General features: G+C 43.5%; 1 protein-coding gene across 1 annotated transcript in view; it reads left to right on the top strand.

Moving 5' to 3' along the window:
- Window positions 1–17,850, top strand: part of FRAS1 (Fraser extracellular matrix complex subunit 1) — a gene marked incomplete at its 5' end in the record, with an annotated part of 282,197 nt that overhangs the window by 108,198 nt on the left and 156,149 nt on the right. Inside the window, 5 exons of the mRNA XM_081333331.1 lie at window positions 1,955–2,101; window positions 7,322–7,462; window positions 7,890–8,033; window positions 10,263–10,510; window positions 17,076–17,402. Of these exons, the coding sequence (XP_081189457.1) occupies window positions 1,955–2,101; window positions 7,322–7,462; window positions 7,890–8,033; window positions 10,263–10,510; window positions 17,076–17,402 (1,007 nt within the window). The remainder of the gene's footprint in view (window positions 1–1,954; window positions 2,102–7,321; window positions 7,463–7,889; window positions 8,034–10,262; window positions 10,511–17,075; window positions 17,403–17,850) is intronic.

Below are 17,850 nucleotides of genomic sequence, written 5' to 3' on the forward strand. Positions count from 1 at the left end.
ATCTCATTATTAGCCATTTCTTCGCTCTGTTAATCCACATATCTTCTTAATGTTACAGTTGTTAATTAATTAAGCCTTGTGACACACTCTGGAATTGATAAAGCGAATGAGATGCCATAGCATAGAAAATTAGATACAAGCGATATTATAGGATGGATTGGATTGAGAGAAGTGGGCAGGCAGCCTGGAACTTTGTGTCCTTAAACTTAAAGGAAGAAAGTTAGTGAAGATAAAGGTTTAGTTTTTGACTGTGATCACTTGGAAGCTGTATTAACTCAAAGAGTTCATATGTTCATTCTTGTTTGATCTATCCCGTTAATTAATCTGTTAAAGCAGTATTTCTCAACCTTGAAAGTCTAAGATGTGTGGGTGTTAACTCCCAGAATTGCCCAACCAGCCAGAGCTGGCTAGGGAATTCTGGGAGTTGAAGTCCACACTTCTTAGAGTTGCCACGTTTGAGGAGCTCTGTGTTAAAGTGTTACAGGGCTGTATCTGCTATAGATTTGTGGGTGTCAAGCATCAGGGAAATCAGAAGATCCACACAGTTCAAATGGGTATAAAGATTTATTGCAAGCTTAAGCTCTCTACAGAATCTGAATTGCTAAAGGCCAAAGTGAACTGGCGGTAGATAAGAGTCAACAGAATTCAAGGTGGGCTGGACTTCGATCTCTTGTGAGCCCGAAGGGACTCAAGACTGATGACGTGTTTGACCCCTCCCTCCAGCTCAGCCTGGTCATCTCCTACACTCGGATCTTCCTCGCTTTCAAATGAACTCTTTATGTTTTTATGTTTAAATATGACCCTCTGTCAACCTTCCCTCGTAGATGCAAATCTAGCATGTCAGGAAAAACTCTGAAGCAGTGGTTCACCTCCTTTCTCAGTAGTCTGTACTGAGCGGGAGGGGAGAAATCACGCGTCATGGTTCCGATGAATAAGACAAATCAAACAAAATGCAGGCATATTATTTATCTAAAAAGTCTTAGTAATGAAACGAAACATCGGCACTCATAGAGGGGTGCCAGAATCTGAAATCTCCTCCCCCCAAACCCATCATAACACACACACCATCCCCGCCCTTATCTACACATCATAAATCACATTATCCAATTAGTTTCACACATGAAGTCTCTCCTCCCATTCTGTATGCAAGCTTCTTATCTTCTCAAAGTAGTTGTTAGAAAATTCCCTCTCTACAAGATTCAAAGTGAAGCAGTTTAAACAGAAGGCTGTCTCTTACATTGTCAGTGCAAAAACATGTCAATGTTTGCAGCATTGACATCACGCCTACGATCCCTCACGTGTGTAGTGCCTGAGAGTTTGATGATTTCCCTCTTTCTATTGTAACATTTATGTACAACTGTTGGATTAGGTTATTTCGTTGAGTTTGTTATCATAAGTATGGATGCCTTCCCTTATTACGATGTCTCCTAAAGAGGTTGGGTTACACCAAAGTTTCTCAACCTTGGCAACTTTCAGAGGTGTAGACTTCCAACTCCTAGAATTCCTCAACCAACCCTGCTGGCTGGGGAATTCTGGGATTTGAAGTCCACCCGTTTTAAAGTTGCCAGCTTTTAATTTTGAATGTACCCAAAGAAGAAATGTATTATTACATAGGGAGAAAATCAGATTGATGGTTTAAGGAAAGAAATGAAAATCAAGCTTAATTTTTGGCTCCGGATTTTCCACTGCGCTATGACTTTGCTATGTTGGTCAATGATAAAAAGGAAGAACTTGGACTTATTTCTACTTTTCATAATTCTTTGACATACCCCAAGTATTTTATGTACGATGTAGCTCAATAATTTGTTTTTTTCTTTTTTTTATCATTTCTGTATTGCAACTTGTCCCCATAGAAAGAAGTCTGAAGTGCTGTTTGAAATTTTCTTTAACCCCCTATAGCTTCAGTTCTCAATGTGAAATCTGATCAGTCTTGATGTTTTATCTTTCTCTCCAGCTTGCAGTGACCCGTGTCTGAGCTGTGATTCAAGATCTCACTGTACTTCTTGCAAAGACCCATCTAAAGTCTTACTGTTTGGAGAGTGCCAATATGATAAATGTCCATCGCAACATTTCCTCGATTTGTCTACCAGGATGTGCAGAGGTGAAGGGAGTCTCAAAAAATGTTCATGTTGAGTCTTAATAACCATGATCAGCCATGTTTTAATGGTCTGCATGGAACCCACCCTTGGGTGTCTCTCTCCTGCCATATTGAAGCCTTTTCTTTTCAGTTCTGTCTCACTCAGCAGACACCCGTGCGCACCCACGTACAGGTAGTCCTCGACTTACAACGGTTCATTTAGTGACTGTTCGAAGTTACAACAGCACTGAAAAAAACGTGATTCGTGACCGTTTTCCACACTTACAACCATTGCTCCATCCCCCAAATTTAGTCACTTTGGCAACTTTCTTATGACAGTTGCGATGTCTTGGGGTCGTGTGATCACATTTTGTGACCTTCTGACAAACAAAATCAATGGGGGAAGCCAGATTTACTTCACAACTGTGTTACTAACTTAACACCTACAGCGATTGACTTAACAGCTGTGGCAAGAGAGGTCGTAAAAAGGGGCAAAACTGATTTAGCTTGGCCACAGTAATTTTGGGCTCCATTGTTTTTGAACATCAAGGACTAGGTGTACATCACACACACACACACACACACACACACACACACACACACACACGCTTGCTGCCATGGGTAAATTCTGGCCAAGGGTTTGCTGTTGTTCAGTCTGTTCAGTCGTTAATTAAACAATGAATGAGTTTAAGTTGGTTAATCCTTCACTTACCGTACCTTCTCTCCTTAACATTGGTTCATTTATTTATTAGATTTTTGTGCCATTTTTATTACTTTTATAAATAACTCAACATACACTGTACTCCTTCCTCCTCCTCTTTTCCCCCCTAACAACAACCCTGTGAAGTGAGTTGGGTTGAGAGTGTGTGATTGGCAGAATTCCTAGTCCTTTTCTGATTGACCCAGAATCAACCAGTTGGCTTTCATGCCTAAGGCAGGACTAGAACTCATTGTCTCCTAGTCATTGGCCCAAACGTACCCAGCCAAGAACTGGTGATGACCTTTAAAACCCTGAATGGCTTGGGTCCGGGATATCTGAGGGAACACCTGCTGCCAGCATCAAGCTCCCTTCGTCCAGTGCGCTCCCACAGGGTGCCGCCGATAAAAGACTGTCGGCGGATAACACCCAGGGGAAGGGCCTTCTCTGTGGGTGCGCCTGCCCTCTGGAACCAGCTGCCCATGGAGCTTAGGACTGCCCCCGACCTTCGCACATTTCGCCGGGACCTGAAGACCTGGCTCTTCGAGCTCTCCGGCCCAGGCTGAGAATTTTTAACTGGGGTTTTTTAATTTTAGGGATAATTTAATCTTTTTAAATTTGTTTTTAACTTTTCTACTGGTTGTTTTAAATACCCTGTAAACCGCCCTGAGTCCTTCGGGAAAGGGCGGTATATAAATCTAATAAAATAAAAATAAAATAAATAAATAAAATAGAACTCATTGTCTCCTAGTCATTGGCCCAAACGTACCCAGCCAGCTTTCACGCCTAAGGCAGGACTAGAACTCATTGTCTCCTAGTCATTGGCCCAAACGTACCCAGCCAGCTTTCATGCCTAAGACAGGACTAGAACTCATTGTCTCCTAGTCATTGGCCCAAACGTACCCAGCCAGCTTTCATGCCTAAGACAGGGCTAGAACTCATTGTCTCCTAGTCATTGGCCCAAATGTACCCAGCCAGCTTTCAAGCCTAAGACAGGACTAGAACTCACTGTCTCCTGGTGATTGACTCAAAGTCACCCAACCGGATTTCATGCCTAAGGCAGAACTGGAACTCACAGTCTCTTGGTCTCTAAGGCAGCACCTTAACCACTGCACCAAATTGGGTTAACCGGTTTTATAGATTAAAACTCAAGTGGTTTCATATATTGGCTGGAAATGTTGCAATTGTCCTTCAGTAGAGGTCTTTGAAGACCTACCAAGAGAGCCAGCCAAGTCCTGGTGTTCTGTTCCAAGAAGAAGAAAAAAAAACACTATCAGAAGAAGATTGGGGTCTTGCCCTTTTCTGACCTGAACAAAATTGCATTATAAATATATTATCCAAGGGAAATTCTTTCCATCTTCCTTAGTGACTTATCTCATAATTAGCTCCCCTGAGATGACTGATCTTATTCTTTTTTTTAACAATCAAGGTCAAGATTTCAACATGATGAAAATAAGCAGCAAAACCTCTTGATTATTAAGGGCTCCTTTATTCATGAATTTGCAAGCTCAGGAAATGAAGACGGTGGAGCAAAACAGAATCTAGAATTCATTGTAGACCAGGCATGTCAAACTCGCGACGTCACATGACGTCGCACAGCGTATTGCAACTTTTTCCCCATTGCCGGCAATGGGGAGGGCGCGGTTTCGTCGTGATGCATCCGGCCCGTGGGCCGGCAGTGTGACATGCCTGTTGTAGACGGTCGGAAGATGGAAAACGGGGCCAAGGGATCGAAAATTGATCTAGGCACAAATTCCAGGAACCCCTTAATTTTGCTTTCATCGAAATTCACCATCCAATGGCCTCCTTCTCCAGAACTGAAGAAGCTTCTTGGATGAGAAGCGAAATGTTTTCAAGGGAAAAACACCCAAGAAAGTCCACTTGCCTTTTGAAAAGCTCCTTTGGCACCACCATGACCTGGATGATTGCGAAAATCCACATAGACAACCATCTTCCACCTTAATGTCAAATAAACCCTCATGCTTTTCAGCTAGAAAAGGTGCATTGGATGGTTTCCATCCTGGTGTGCTGTGGTAATATTTACTCAACCAGATGTTAAAATAATAGCGTTGAATTGACATTCCATGTGGTTATCGCAGGGGCTGAGATAAGCTATCCTAGGTGAAAGGCTGAGGATTTGGCAGAGGGATCCAAATAACTTCTCTGCACTTCTGCTTATCACGGCTCCTTATCAAGAGAGATAATCTTTACCCCTGTCTTCCAAAAAGCAGAGCAGGAGAGTAGCTCTCTAGAGACCATCACCAGCACTTCCTCCTCCTCCTCCTCCTCCTCCTCCTCCCCATTCATATCTTCTCCCCCATTTTCTCTTGGCCAAGAAGAGCATTTTCTGTAGGCATCTTCTTTTGTGATGGGAACTCGTTTTTATTTTCTCCGTTTCTTGATATATATATATATGAATTTTCTGCTTCCAAGAGTTGCAGGGAACAAGACAAACTAGGAAGGTGTGGAGTGGACAAGGGGTGGAATTTTTGTTCTTCCTTTCCTTTCCTTTCCTTTCCTTTCCTTTCCTTTCCTTTCCTTTCCTTTCCTTTCCTTTCCTTTCCTTTCCTTTCCTTTCCTTTCCTTTCCTTTCCTTTCCTTTCCTTTCCTTTCCTTCCTTCCTTTCCTTCCTTCCTTCCTTCCTTCCTTCCTTCCTTCCTTCCTTCCTTCCTTCCTTCCTTCCTTCCTTCCTTCCTTCCTTCCTTCCTTCCTTCCTTCCTTCCTTCCTTCCTTCCTTCCTTCCTTCCTTCCTTCCTTCCTTCTTTCCTTCCTTCCTTCCTTCCTTCTTCTTCCCTCCCTCCCTCTCTCCCTCCCATCCATGCACCTTCCTTCCTTCCTTCCTTCCTTTCCTTCCTTCCTTCCTTCCTTCCTTCCTTCCTTCCTTCCTTCCTTCCTTCCTTCCTTCCTTCTTTCCTTCCTTCCTTCCTTCCTTCCTTCCTTCCTTCCTTCCTTCCTTCCTTCCTTCCTTCCTTCCTTCCTTCCTTCTTCTTCCCTCCCTCCCTCCCTCTCTCCCTCCCATCCATGCACCCACCTACCTTCCTTCCTTCCTTCCTTCCTTCCTTCCTTCCTTCCTTCCTTCCTTCCTTCCTTCCTTCCTTCCTTCCTTCCTTCCTTCCTTCCTTCCTTCCGAAATTGGATGCTGTTTAAAGTATAAGCAGTCCTCGACCCTTCGTTTAGTGACCGCTCAAAATTAGAACAGCACTGAAAGAAGTGCCTTAAAACCAGTCCTCACAGTTTCAACCATCCCAGCATATGCATGGTCACGTGATCGAAAGGTGGGCGCTTGGCAACTGGCATGTATTTACAATGCTGGCTGTGTCCCAGAGTCATATGATCGCCATTTGGGACCTTCCCCGCTGGCTTCTGGCAAGCAAAGTCCATGGGGGAAGCCAGAATTTGTTTAATGACCACATGATTCATTTAACTGCAGCGATTTCCTTACCAAACATGATTTTAGGTCACAAAATCAGGCATAACCCTCCTAACAATCGCCTTGCTTAGCAACGTAAATTCTGCTCCCACTTTTGGTTGTAAGTTGAGTGGTACCTTTATTTTAGGGGTATCACATGAGTTGGAAAAGAGTCCTGTTAATTTTGTTCAGAAGAACCAGCGGAATCTCTGGAGAATTTTAAGAGGTGTGGACTTCAACTCCCAGAATTCCCCAGCCAGCCATACTGGCTGGGGAATTCTGGGAGTTGAAGTCCACACGTCTTAAAAAGGTCATGATTGGAAAACTGGTCGGGAGGCTACAGAAAATGGCGTTGTAGACTACACACGGCTTTGGAGATACGGTAGATTCTGTTTGGACAGAACTATATCTGTATTCCTTTTTTTCCCCCCTTAACCACCACTTCTATTTGCTTATCTCTCATCCCATCTCTTCTACTTCATAAGCAGTCAGCGTCTTCGCAGATCCCAAGCCCCCCAAGTCCATTGGATTAGCGAGATATAAATGCCAAGTCGGCCTAATCACGGTTTAGATTTCTTTCTTCACCTTGTACGGTTATTATTACCCTTTTCTTCAGACCAATGCTTTTCCTTCTGGAGTAGGAGGTGAGATGGAGGACCTTGTGGTCTTCCGATGATCCACTTGTTAGCCACCACCTTTTCTGAAAATGAACTGCAAGTCAGTGTCATCTTCCTTGTCAATCTGGCCTGCCTAATTAGCAGTGTTTGTGGGGAATCCCACGGGATCTCAGTCAGTGAGAGAGAAAAGATGGATGGCTTCACCGTGCAGCCCACATGGGCTGATCACCACGCTAGCCACTAGGGAGGAATGGATGGAGCATCTCCTCATCTGGACGGCTGAAAAAATGAGCAGCCGTGCCTGCGTTAACATAACTGGGAAACGGGAAACTCCAGGGAAGAATTTGTGTTATTTTAAGACCCATCGCTTTTGGCGTTCCTTCCCGGGTCCTACATCTGTTCTCTCTGTTCTTCCTTTGCCCTTCAGTGTGTTTGTAGACAGTAGTGATGTGATGGATGAAATTGGAGAGAGGTATAAAGGGAGACCATGGGGAACTCTCTCTTTTATTGTCTTATTCCAGAGTGCGACTGGAGCTGCAATGTTTGCCACGGTCCCAACCGTACAGATTGCCTGCAGTGCATGGAGGGATATTTTCTCCAGCAAGGAGCTTGCGTTGAGCATTGTCCGCCGGCATTTTACAGGGAATCGGAAACGTGTCAAAGTAAGTCTTGAGGTCTTGGCACAGGGACTTAGGGTACAATTTCGCACAGTCCTCTGAGAGGGCCTAGTTCAGAAATCACAACAAAGAGTTGGCTGTTTTTTAAAGAAATCCTTTTGGGCACCAGGGACCGATTCTGTGGAGAGAGGTTTTTTCCGCAGACTGGATGGTGTGTGGTTTGTGTGTTGCCTGCATCCCGTGGATGGGGCTTTGCTTTTTTGTGTGGACCGGTTGCTGGCATGCCACAGCCCGGTACTGGTCCACAGACCAGGGGTTGGGGACCCCTGCACTACAGGTAGTCCTCGACTTACAACAGTACATTTAATGACCTCCTGGTTTCTCAGGGGGGTGAGAAAAGCATAAAATGAATTGCTGTATCCGGTGTAGTTTTGGAAACACTCCTTTCTGAATTTCTTACGGGGCTTTTCAGGATGTGATGATGACCGCTGCCTCCAGTGTGATGGGCCTGGGAAATGCGTGCGCTGTCAAGCTCCGTTCCTGCTCCTGGAATCCCATTGTGTCTTGTCTTGTGGAAAGCAGTTCTACGGAGACCACGGAGGGCAGATATGCCTAGGTAAATGAATTAGCGCCTTAAAAGTTGAACTATCCTTGGGTTTCCATCATTATTCCAACAATCATGCCTCGTTTAAATAAAACCAACCCTTTTTCAAACCAAAAAAAAAATTGAATTGTGCAACATGTTATAGATAGAAAAACCTCAGTAGAAAGTCCTGTCTTATTTATTGTACTTTGTATTCAGTTGGAATGATAAATCCACAATTAAAGCAAATTCGGTGCATGATATTTTCGGGAACTTTTGGAAAAGAGAATGATTAGGCTAGATAGATGATCCCCATCCTTCTGTTGACCCGGAATTAGGGGACAGGAGAGGAAATAAGGGACACGGTGGCTCAGTGGGTTAGGACGCTGAGCTTGTCGATCAGAAGGTCGGCAGTTTGGCGAGTCGAATCCCGAGTGCCGCGTAACAGAGTGAGCGCCTGTTACTCGTCCCAGCTTCTGCCAACCTAGCAGTTCGAAAGCACGTAAAAATGCAAGTAGAAAAATAGGGACCACGACGGTGGGAAGGTAACAGCGTTCCGTGCGCCTTTGGCGTCTAGTCATTTATTTTATTTATTTATTTTTGGGACTTATTTGCCGCCCTAACTCCTGAAGGACTCAGGGCAGCTAACAACAATAAAAACACAGAAATGCAAAAGTTAAAAAGTTAAAAAGAATTAAACTAACAGCCCCAATAAAATAATTAAAATTAATAGATTAAAATTTAAAAACATTTTAAAAATCCCTATCGTCAGTCCAGGTCAGCCTGATGGAAAAGGAATGTTTTAATGTTTTAAGTCATGCCGGCCACATGGCCACGGAGATGTCCTCGGACAATCGCTGGCTCTTCGGCTTTGAAACGGAGATGAGCACCGGCCCCTAGAGTCGGAAATGACTAGCACGCATGTGCGGGGGAACCTTTACCTTTTACCATAGGAAATAATCAATTGTGAATGTGCAGATGGCCCTACTGTCTTTGGGCTCTTGCAAAGTCCTGGATGCAGGGTCATGAAAGGCCAGCAAGGAAAATACCCAATGTCCTAACCCACCCAAGAATATACGAGATCTTTAGGGAAGCATCCAAAAGGGGAACATGTTTCTTACTTCTGCTCTCTTATCTACAGTACACCAGACTTACTGGGTGAAATCTTTATCGTACGCGTGTCAGCTTTGCTGGATGGCTTGCTTATGTAACCAGAAAGAATAAATACAAGGATTTCTTGTCTTTTGGGGCTGCTCTCATTTAGAGGAGCCCGTCTTTTTGTTCAGCTGAATAAAAAACGTAAAGCTTGAAGGCAACTTCTGGTTTTCTGTATTTTTTACCAGCAAAACCTCAGAACCTGCATATCACTTCCATCCCTCCAGAAGTTCTAGCTAATAATGTATGTGTCACCATCCAGCTCCAGAATCCAAATAAATCGCCAGGTTGATTAAGGGCCTGGAGACAAAAACATACGAAGAACGGTTGCAGGATTTGGGTTTGGCTAGTCTAGAGAAAAGAAGGGCTAGGGGAGAGATGATAGCAATCTTCCAATATTGGAGGAACTGCCACAAAGACAAGGGGTCAACTTATTTTCCAAAGCACCAGAAGACAAGACAAGAAACAATGGATGGATACTGATCAGAGAGAGAAGCAACCTGGAATTAAGGAGAAACTTCCTAACAGTGAGGACAATTAACCAGTGGAACAGCTTGCCTTCAGAAGTTGTGGGTGCTTCATCGCTGGAGGTTTTTAAGAAGAGACTGGACAGTCACATGTGTGAAATGGTATAGGACCTCCTACTGGAGCAGGGGGTTGGACTAGAAGACCTCCAAGGTCCCTTCAAGCTCCATTCTGGTTGAATGGAGCCCACAAGCAAACTGGCCCTCAGTACAGCTCAGACAACAGGGGCGTTATGTGGGCCACCACAGGGGGTCCCTAGAACTGTAAAGCAGCTGCATTGTGTACCAGCCGTTGCTTCTGAATATTCTTCAAAGATAGCCTCATGTAGCATCCGTTGCAGTAGTCCAGACGTGAGATGACCAGGGCGTGAGTGATTGAAGGCTGGTTGACTTCACATTGATTGCAGATAAAATAGCTGGCTCTTTGAAGTAGCCTTCATATTTCAACCATATTTCAAACCTCATGGCAACTGTGTTCAAAGTTAAGTTTCTTTGACTATCGGTAAAGCAGTTACATAACGGTGACCATGTTTTCTCAGTTAAAAATGCCTATCATAGAATCTCGCTTTTCCTTTCATGCTAGCTTGCCCCCAGGGATGCTTGGAGTGTGACGGTTCCACCAGCTGCCGAGTTTGTAATTCCAGTACGTTTCTTCAGAAGGGCCTTTGTGTCGCTGACTGTGGGCGTGGCTTCTACAACGACCCCCAAGATCGGCAGTGCAAATGTGAGTTTCCCCCTCCCCCTCCCCCATTATCTGACAATCTGCTGCAGCTGCAGCTTCCCATTTTTAAGAACAAGAACGAAATAACGGCTTTACACGGCCGCAAATTCGTGAGCGACGCTTATCTGCATCACAGGCACAGGGCTGGATTCATGCTACACACTGAACTACAGTTTATCCTCAACCGTGGGTTGTTGGATAAAAAACCAGGGCTCTCCCAATTTGGTAACTTTTAAGACTTGTCGACTTCAACTCCCAGAATTCCTTAGCCAGCCTGGCTACCTGGGGAATTCTGGGAGTTGAAGTCCACAAGCCTTAAAAGTTGTCAAGTTTGGAGTCCCCCCTGGAATAAATCAAGCTTGAATACATACAGTGCACTAACATATAAACCATGACTTGTAATCCACGGTGACTAGGTCCATGCACTAACATTTGCTGAAGGGCCTCCGAACACACGATGATTTATTAGGTTGATTATTGCCGGTTTGAAGAAACCTGGCATTATATTTCTGCGTGTGTCACACTGGGGAAAAATTTTAGAGGAGATTTTCTGACATTTTGCAAACTACAGCTCTGAGAATTCTTTGAGAGAAACTTAGAAGCGCAAAGCATTTTAAACAGAATATATCTGTACAGTACAATATCGATCTGATAAAAGAGGATAGTCACTAACATTGATTTTATGCCTCCCTACATATTCTTTTCTCCTTTCTCCTGAAGCATCCTGGCTATTTTTAAATTGCTAGAAATTTCTTCTTGAGATTCTGGCTCTCCTTCTCCCCCCTCCCCCCAAATTCAAATTCAAATCATATTTTGAATTGGATAAGGCAATATAAAAAGCATAAAAGTATTAACCGTCGTTCCAACAGAAAGGGTCACGTCAATAAAATGTAAACTATGAAGAATGCCTGAAAGCTAACATTACTTACAAGAGGCTATGTTGTGTTACAAACAATACAGTAAAGATTCCGATTAATGTAAATTTCGGAACTATTAAAACGATGAGGTGAGGATAGAACATTCGATTGAAACCCTATCCATGAATGACAAGTCAACTTAAATTGAGCAACGTATTTGTCCTTGTGACCCCAAGTGGAGCCAGAATTTCCATTCCTAAGGAAGGTGGTTCTTAAGTGAACCACACGGTCGTTAAATGAATCCAGCTCCCCCATTGACTTTGCTTCTTTGGAAGCCACCTGCAAAGGTTGCAGAAGGGGATCACATGACCTCGGAATAACTGCAATAGTTGTAAACACATGCCGGGTTGCCAAGTGCCCAAATTTTGATCACGTGACCATGGGGATACTGTGACAGCCTTACAGATAGTCCTTGACTTACAACCATTTGTTTAGTGACCATCCAAAGTTACAACGGTGCTGGAAAAAGGGACTTACGACTGTTTTTCACCCTTTGTGACCTTTGCGGCATCCCCATGTTGATGTGATCAAAATTTGGATGCTCGGACATCGTCTCATATTCATGACGGTCGCAGGGTTCCGGGGTCAGGTGGTTCCCCTTTTGTGACCTTCTGACAGCCAAAGTCAATGGGGAAGCCAGATGTCAATTAAACTGTGCCACTAATTGCAACCATTCACTTAACAACTGTGTTGCGGAAGAACGTTTGTAAAACGGGGCAAAACTCACTTAACAAGTGTCTTGCTTAGCAACAGAAATTTTGGGGCTTTAATTGTGGTCATACGTCGAGGACTACCTGCAAACGTGATAAGTAAGATAAGTAAGTTTACCGTTGTAACCTCAAACAGTCGCTAAACGAATGGTCATAAGTCAAGGACCATCTGTAATGCCAAAGTAATAAAAATAAGGTTCTGTTCCATTTTTGAGGATTCCCGTTCACCATCGTGTTCTGATGGATTTTGCATGCTGGTGCACCAAGTTCAAGAGACTTGATATGTTACGGAGGGAGTGTTGTGCAGGAGTAATTAATAAAGAGTGCTGAATTTTGTTTCTTCCTTTGGTTTTAGCTTCTGGGCCTGCTCCTGGGTTCAAGGCCAAGAGCCTCCTCCTGGTAGGAATCGGTGGGCTGAAACTTCTAGATGGTTCCTTGGTGGAAGTAGAAAACGTCGAGGACTATGGAGAAGGAGGCCTCCTCTTCCGCGTGGCAGTCCCTCCCACCAACGGCAGACTGGTGGTCCTGGCTGAAGGGAAAGAAAGGGAACAGGACCATTTCAGCTGGGAAGACATGAGGGAACAGCGTGTTTTCTTCGTCCACGACAAAACGAAATCCAGGTGATTGGGGGGTGGGGGCGTTCTTTACCTCTTCTGTTACAGAGAATGGGAGGAGATCTCTCCAGAGAATGTAATCCTTTCAAACCGGGCTTAGTTCTTAGAACGTTTCCTCCTGATAAATGGCAATCCAGGAATTTAAAACTATTCCGGTTCTCTGCAACTCTGGAAGCTGAGATGTAATGGCTGTTCGTAAGCCTTTCCCTTGAAAACGGGCGTCGTTTTTAGCTTTGGAATTCAAAATCGCGAAGTTTCTCTTGTTTCTTCATGAATGCAGCGCGCCAGTTTGGACCTTCACGTCAGGGGGTTGGAAAGGTGTGAACCGGTGAACGTTCCTTTGTGAAATCTTAAATTTAAAGGCAGATGGCATAAGGGGACTGTTCCTGGCTCTGAAACCAAGAGGCTACCATAGGTCAATACAGTCTGGTGTAGTGGTTGAAGCACTGGCCTGGAAACCAGGAGACTGTGAGTTCTAGTTCTTTCTTAGGTATGAATGCCAGCTGTTGTGATCTGGGGCCAGTCCTTCCCACTCAGCCCAGCCCATCTCACAGGGTTGTTGTTTGTTGTGGGGAAAATAAGAGGGGGAGAGTATTATTATGGGGCCTTGAGTTATACGATAGCAAATAAAAGTAGGTTTCATTTGGACAAGCTGGAAACTCCAGAAAAATGTACCGCTGCTGCTCTTCTGAATGAATGTATCTAGTGTACATAGTGATAAAGTACATTTATATCAATATAATATCATTTTGGGATCTCCTCCAGGAATGGCTTCTTTTTCCTGACAGTCAGCTATCAACAGTCTACATCTGAGCAAGTAATGTTCAGTGTTCAAGCCTTTTCAACTCAGGTAAGGTAGAAGACAGGTGGATTTATATTTTTGAACAGGCTGGAGGGGAAAATGTATATTGACAGTATTTCTCTGTTTGCGTGTAAGATTCCAGTAATGGTGAGATGAAAATATATGGATTTCTTACTGGTTTGATTGACGTCCCATATCGTCATGCATTTAAAACAAAAATGCAAAAAAAAAAATAGTTCCACAGTTTTGCAGACTTATCTATCTGTCAGAATCCAGAATTTCCAGAACCAGTTTAGGTCTTAAAGCAGCACGTCGCTTACCAGAAAGTTCTGAATTTTAAAACCATAATAGAGACCGGAGAGTTCGGTGTTAAGCGGTGCAGTCATTAAGTGAGACCATGTGACTGGGTCTTGTAACCTTCCTTGTTGGGTTCTCCATCAACGTTTCTGGTTGGAAGCTGTCTGGGAAAGTCACAAGTGGCGATCCCGTGAACATTCAGAAGGATCTTGACAGACTTGAGCACTGGGCGATATCTAACAAAATGAAATTCAGTGGTGAAAAAAGTAAGTTTCTACTTTGTAGGCAAGAAAAAACAAATGCACAGGTATAGGATAGGATAGGATAGGCGGTACCTTACTCAAAGTAGCAACTGTGAGAGGGATCTCCGAGTCCTAGTGGACAATCACTTAAATAGGAGCCAGCCGTGTGCTGAAGCTGTCAAAAAAGCCAACACAGTGCTAGACTCCATTAACAGAGGGAAAGAATCAAGATCACGTGAAGTGTTGATACCACTTTACAACACCTTGGTAAGGCCACACTTGGAATACTGCATCCAGTTTTGGTCATCATGATGTAAAAAAGATGTTGAGACTCTAGAAAGAGTACAGAAAAGAGCAACAAAAGATGATCAGGGGACGGTTGCTGGAATTGGGTATGTTTAGTCTAATGAAGAGAAGGATGAGGAGTGACAGGATAGCAGTGTTCCAGTATTTCAGGGGCTGCCACAAAGAAAAGAGAGTCAAGCTATTCTCCAAAGTGCCCAAAGGCAGGACAAGAAGCAACGGATGGAAACTCATCAAGGAGAGAAGCAACCTAGAACTAAGGAGAAATTTTCTGACAGTGAGAACGATTAACCAGTGGAACAACCTGCCTCCAGAAGCGGTGAATGCTCCAAGACTGGAAGTTTTTAAGAAGAGACTGGACAGCCATTTGTCTGAAACGGTATAGGGTTGGACTGGAGCAAAGGGTTGGACTGGATGACCTCCAAGGTCCCTTCCAACTTTATTATTATTATAACATAGGATGCTGTGACCATTGTAATGTACAACAGTTGCCAAGTGCTGAATTTTGATCACATGACTGCAGGGATGCTGCACCAGTTGTCAGTTACTTTTTTCCAGAGCCATCGTAACTTTGAATGGTCGCTAAGTGAGTTGTCTATTAATTCTAATTCTGCATGCATCTTTCTAAACATTTCTTGTTCTCCTCGCCCACTCTGCCCTGTTACTCAGTTTGCCGTGTAGATGATAAATATTTTGAACATGACCCAAGGCAAGATTAGAATAGTAACAGAAGGACTCTGTGACTCTTCTCCCTTGCTTTCTAAAACTCTCGTATCCTCTACCAAGGATACCATCTGTTCCAATGATACGGAACACTGTTGTAATTTTTTTTAAAAACAACAACACTGAATATCAAATATCTGCAGTATGTATCTTGATCATAACAACTTACAAAGTATAGTGTAAAGTTCACTCTGTATACTTAACTAAAACCAAACCCATCTGTTATTATTTAGCAAGAGCAGAATGACAGAGTTGGAAGGGACCTTGGAGGTCTTCTAGTCCAGCCCTCCTGCTCAAGCAGGAGACCCTATCCTATTCCAGACAAGTGGCTGTCCAGTCTCTTCAAAAAAACCTCCATTGTGGGAGCACCCACAACGTCTGGAGGCAAAGCCGTTCCACTGATTAATTGTTCTAACTGTCAGGAAGTTTCTCCTTAGTTCCAGGTTGCTTCTCTCCTTGATGAGTTTGCATCCGTTGCTTCTTGTCCTGCCTTCGGGTGCTTTGGAGAATAGCTTGACTCCCTCTTCTTTGGGGCAGCCCCTCAAATACTGGAACGCTGCTATCATGTCACCCCTAGTCCTTCTTTTCATTCAACTAGAACCTTTACAGAATGCAGAATAACAAAGTTGGAAAGGGACCTTGAGGTCATCTAGTCCAACCCCCTTCTCAAGCAGGAAACCCTATATCATTTCAGACAAATGGTTGTCCAATCTCTTCTTAAAAACCTCCAGTGTTGGAGCTCCCCCTACTTCTGGAGACAAATCCATTCCACTGGTTGATTGTCCTCACTGTCAGGAAGTTTCTCCTTAGTTCTAGTTTGCTTCTCTCCTTGGTTACTTTCCACCCATTGCTTCTTGTCTTATCAGCAGACTTGGTTTATAGTTTGAAAGAATCCCTCTCTCTGAAAACGTACATGTGTTTGTAACAACATGTGTCGACCACAGGTGCACATACATGTGTTCCAGTTTGCCAAGCTGAGGAAATGATGCCTGCAGAACTCTGATTTGATGTTTTATTGTAGGAGAATGCGCAGAACTGAAAAACGTTCCCGAAAAGAAATCACTTCTGACAAGAAAAATTGCATCATTGTGCCCAGGTTGTTCCCAAGAGATGAAGTCAACAGTAGAGCGTCTTTAAAAACATTTAAAAAAACAAAACAAAACAAAAAAACCTCTGTATACATTGTACTACAGGTAGTCCTCGGCTTAACGACTGTAAAAGAGCTCAGAATTTCCATTGTATGTCATGATGGTTGTACGTTGAGGCGCCCACCTGACCAACCGAATATTTCACACATTTTTTTTGCAGTGGCAGTTATTTGGTGAATTAGTGCTCCTTAAAGTAAACCCATGGTTGTTAAGTGAATGCTGCATTCATTGAGCAAACCCGTTGGAACGCAATGGGCTTTTCTTTTTTTGCTGGAAAGCTTTTTGCGACAAAAGTCACCGTCATATGATTGTGGGATAGTGCAAATGCCCACTGGTTGCCAAGTGTCCGAAATCCAGTCATCTGCCATGGCAAGGGGGGGGGAGTGCCATCAGAACTTTGAATTCAGGTCTTAAATACTGTCAGAGCATGCACAGTCTTATTGCCATGAGATAACCCAGGAGTAAACGCAGTAAACAGTGGTCTGTATTAAATGGTCGTTTATATTACACTATCTACAATATCATACACCAGGAACAATATACATACGTGTGGTAATAACAGAAAATTCCAACACACAGCAGTTACAGCAATCAAATGGACAAGAGAGACACTCCAGGAAAGCCTTCCCTTTTATACTCAGGCTCTTAAAGGGATACAGACCCTGCTAGCTCTTAAAGAGACACAGACCCTGCTGAGTCATTCCCGTCATCCACCTTACATTATATTGCATCATTACATCTTATATCATTACATAAGATATTTAGCTGTCAAATTATTACCTTGACAAATACCTTTATTTGGGGGGGGTTCTGTCGTAACTTTGAACAGTCACTAAACGACCAGTTGTAAGTTGAGGGCTACCTGTACAAGAAACTCAGGAACTGATTTGTTGTTGTTGTTGTTGTTATTCTATTTCAGCCTCCTTATGTCCTCAAGAATGAAGTCCTCTTTGTTAGCAAAGGAGATGCTGGAACCATCACCAACCACTTGCTTGATATCCAGGATAGGGATAATCCTCAAGATGTGACGGTGACCATTTTAGACCCTCCAAAACATGGGCAATTAGTCAAACTTCCAGGGAACGGCCCATTGACTCTGCATGTCTTCAGCCTTGATGAACTTTCGGGAGGATTCATGCATTACATTCATGATGGATCTAACAGTTTGGAAGACACTGTGGTTCTGCAAGTGAGCGATGGGTACCACTTGCAGAATTTACTCTTTCGCATCAAGATTGATCTAAAGGTAAGACCTCTGAAGTTGTACCAGGAGTGCTTAATTTGATGCCCAACACCGTTGAGAGGGTAATGACCATAATCCTTGACCATTGGTCATGTTGGAGCTAATAGACAGTTTGGTCTAGTGGTTGAGGCACCAAGCTAGAAAGCGGGAGACGTGAATTCTAGTCCCGCCTTAAACATGAAAACTGACTGGGTGACTTTGGGCCAATTACCAGAAGTCCATGAGTTCTAGTCTCGCCTTTGCCATGAAACCCAGCTTTGGATCAATCATTCTTTCTCAGACTAACTCCTCTCACAGGGTTGTGGCTGAGGGGAAAATATGAGGAAGAAGGTATATTAGATATGTTTGCTACCTTGAGTTATGTATAAAAATAATAAGGGTGGAAATAAATAAATTAAGTGTGGTTGCTCATATGTTAATGGACAGAACCATTACTACCATGTTAACCTTG

Source organism: Vipera berus (assembly GCF_964194415.1).
Source record: "Vipera berus genome assembly, chromosome: 7".
In the NCBI taxonomy this organism is placed as follows: domain Eukaryota; kingdom Metazoa; phylum Chordata; class Lepidosauria; order Squamata; family Viperidae; genus Vipera; species Vipera berus.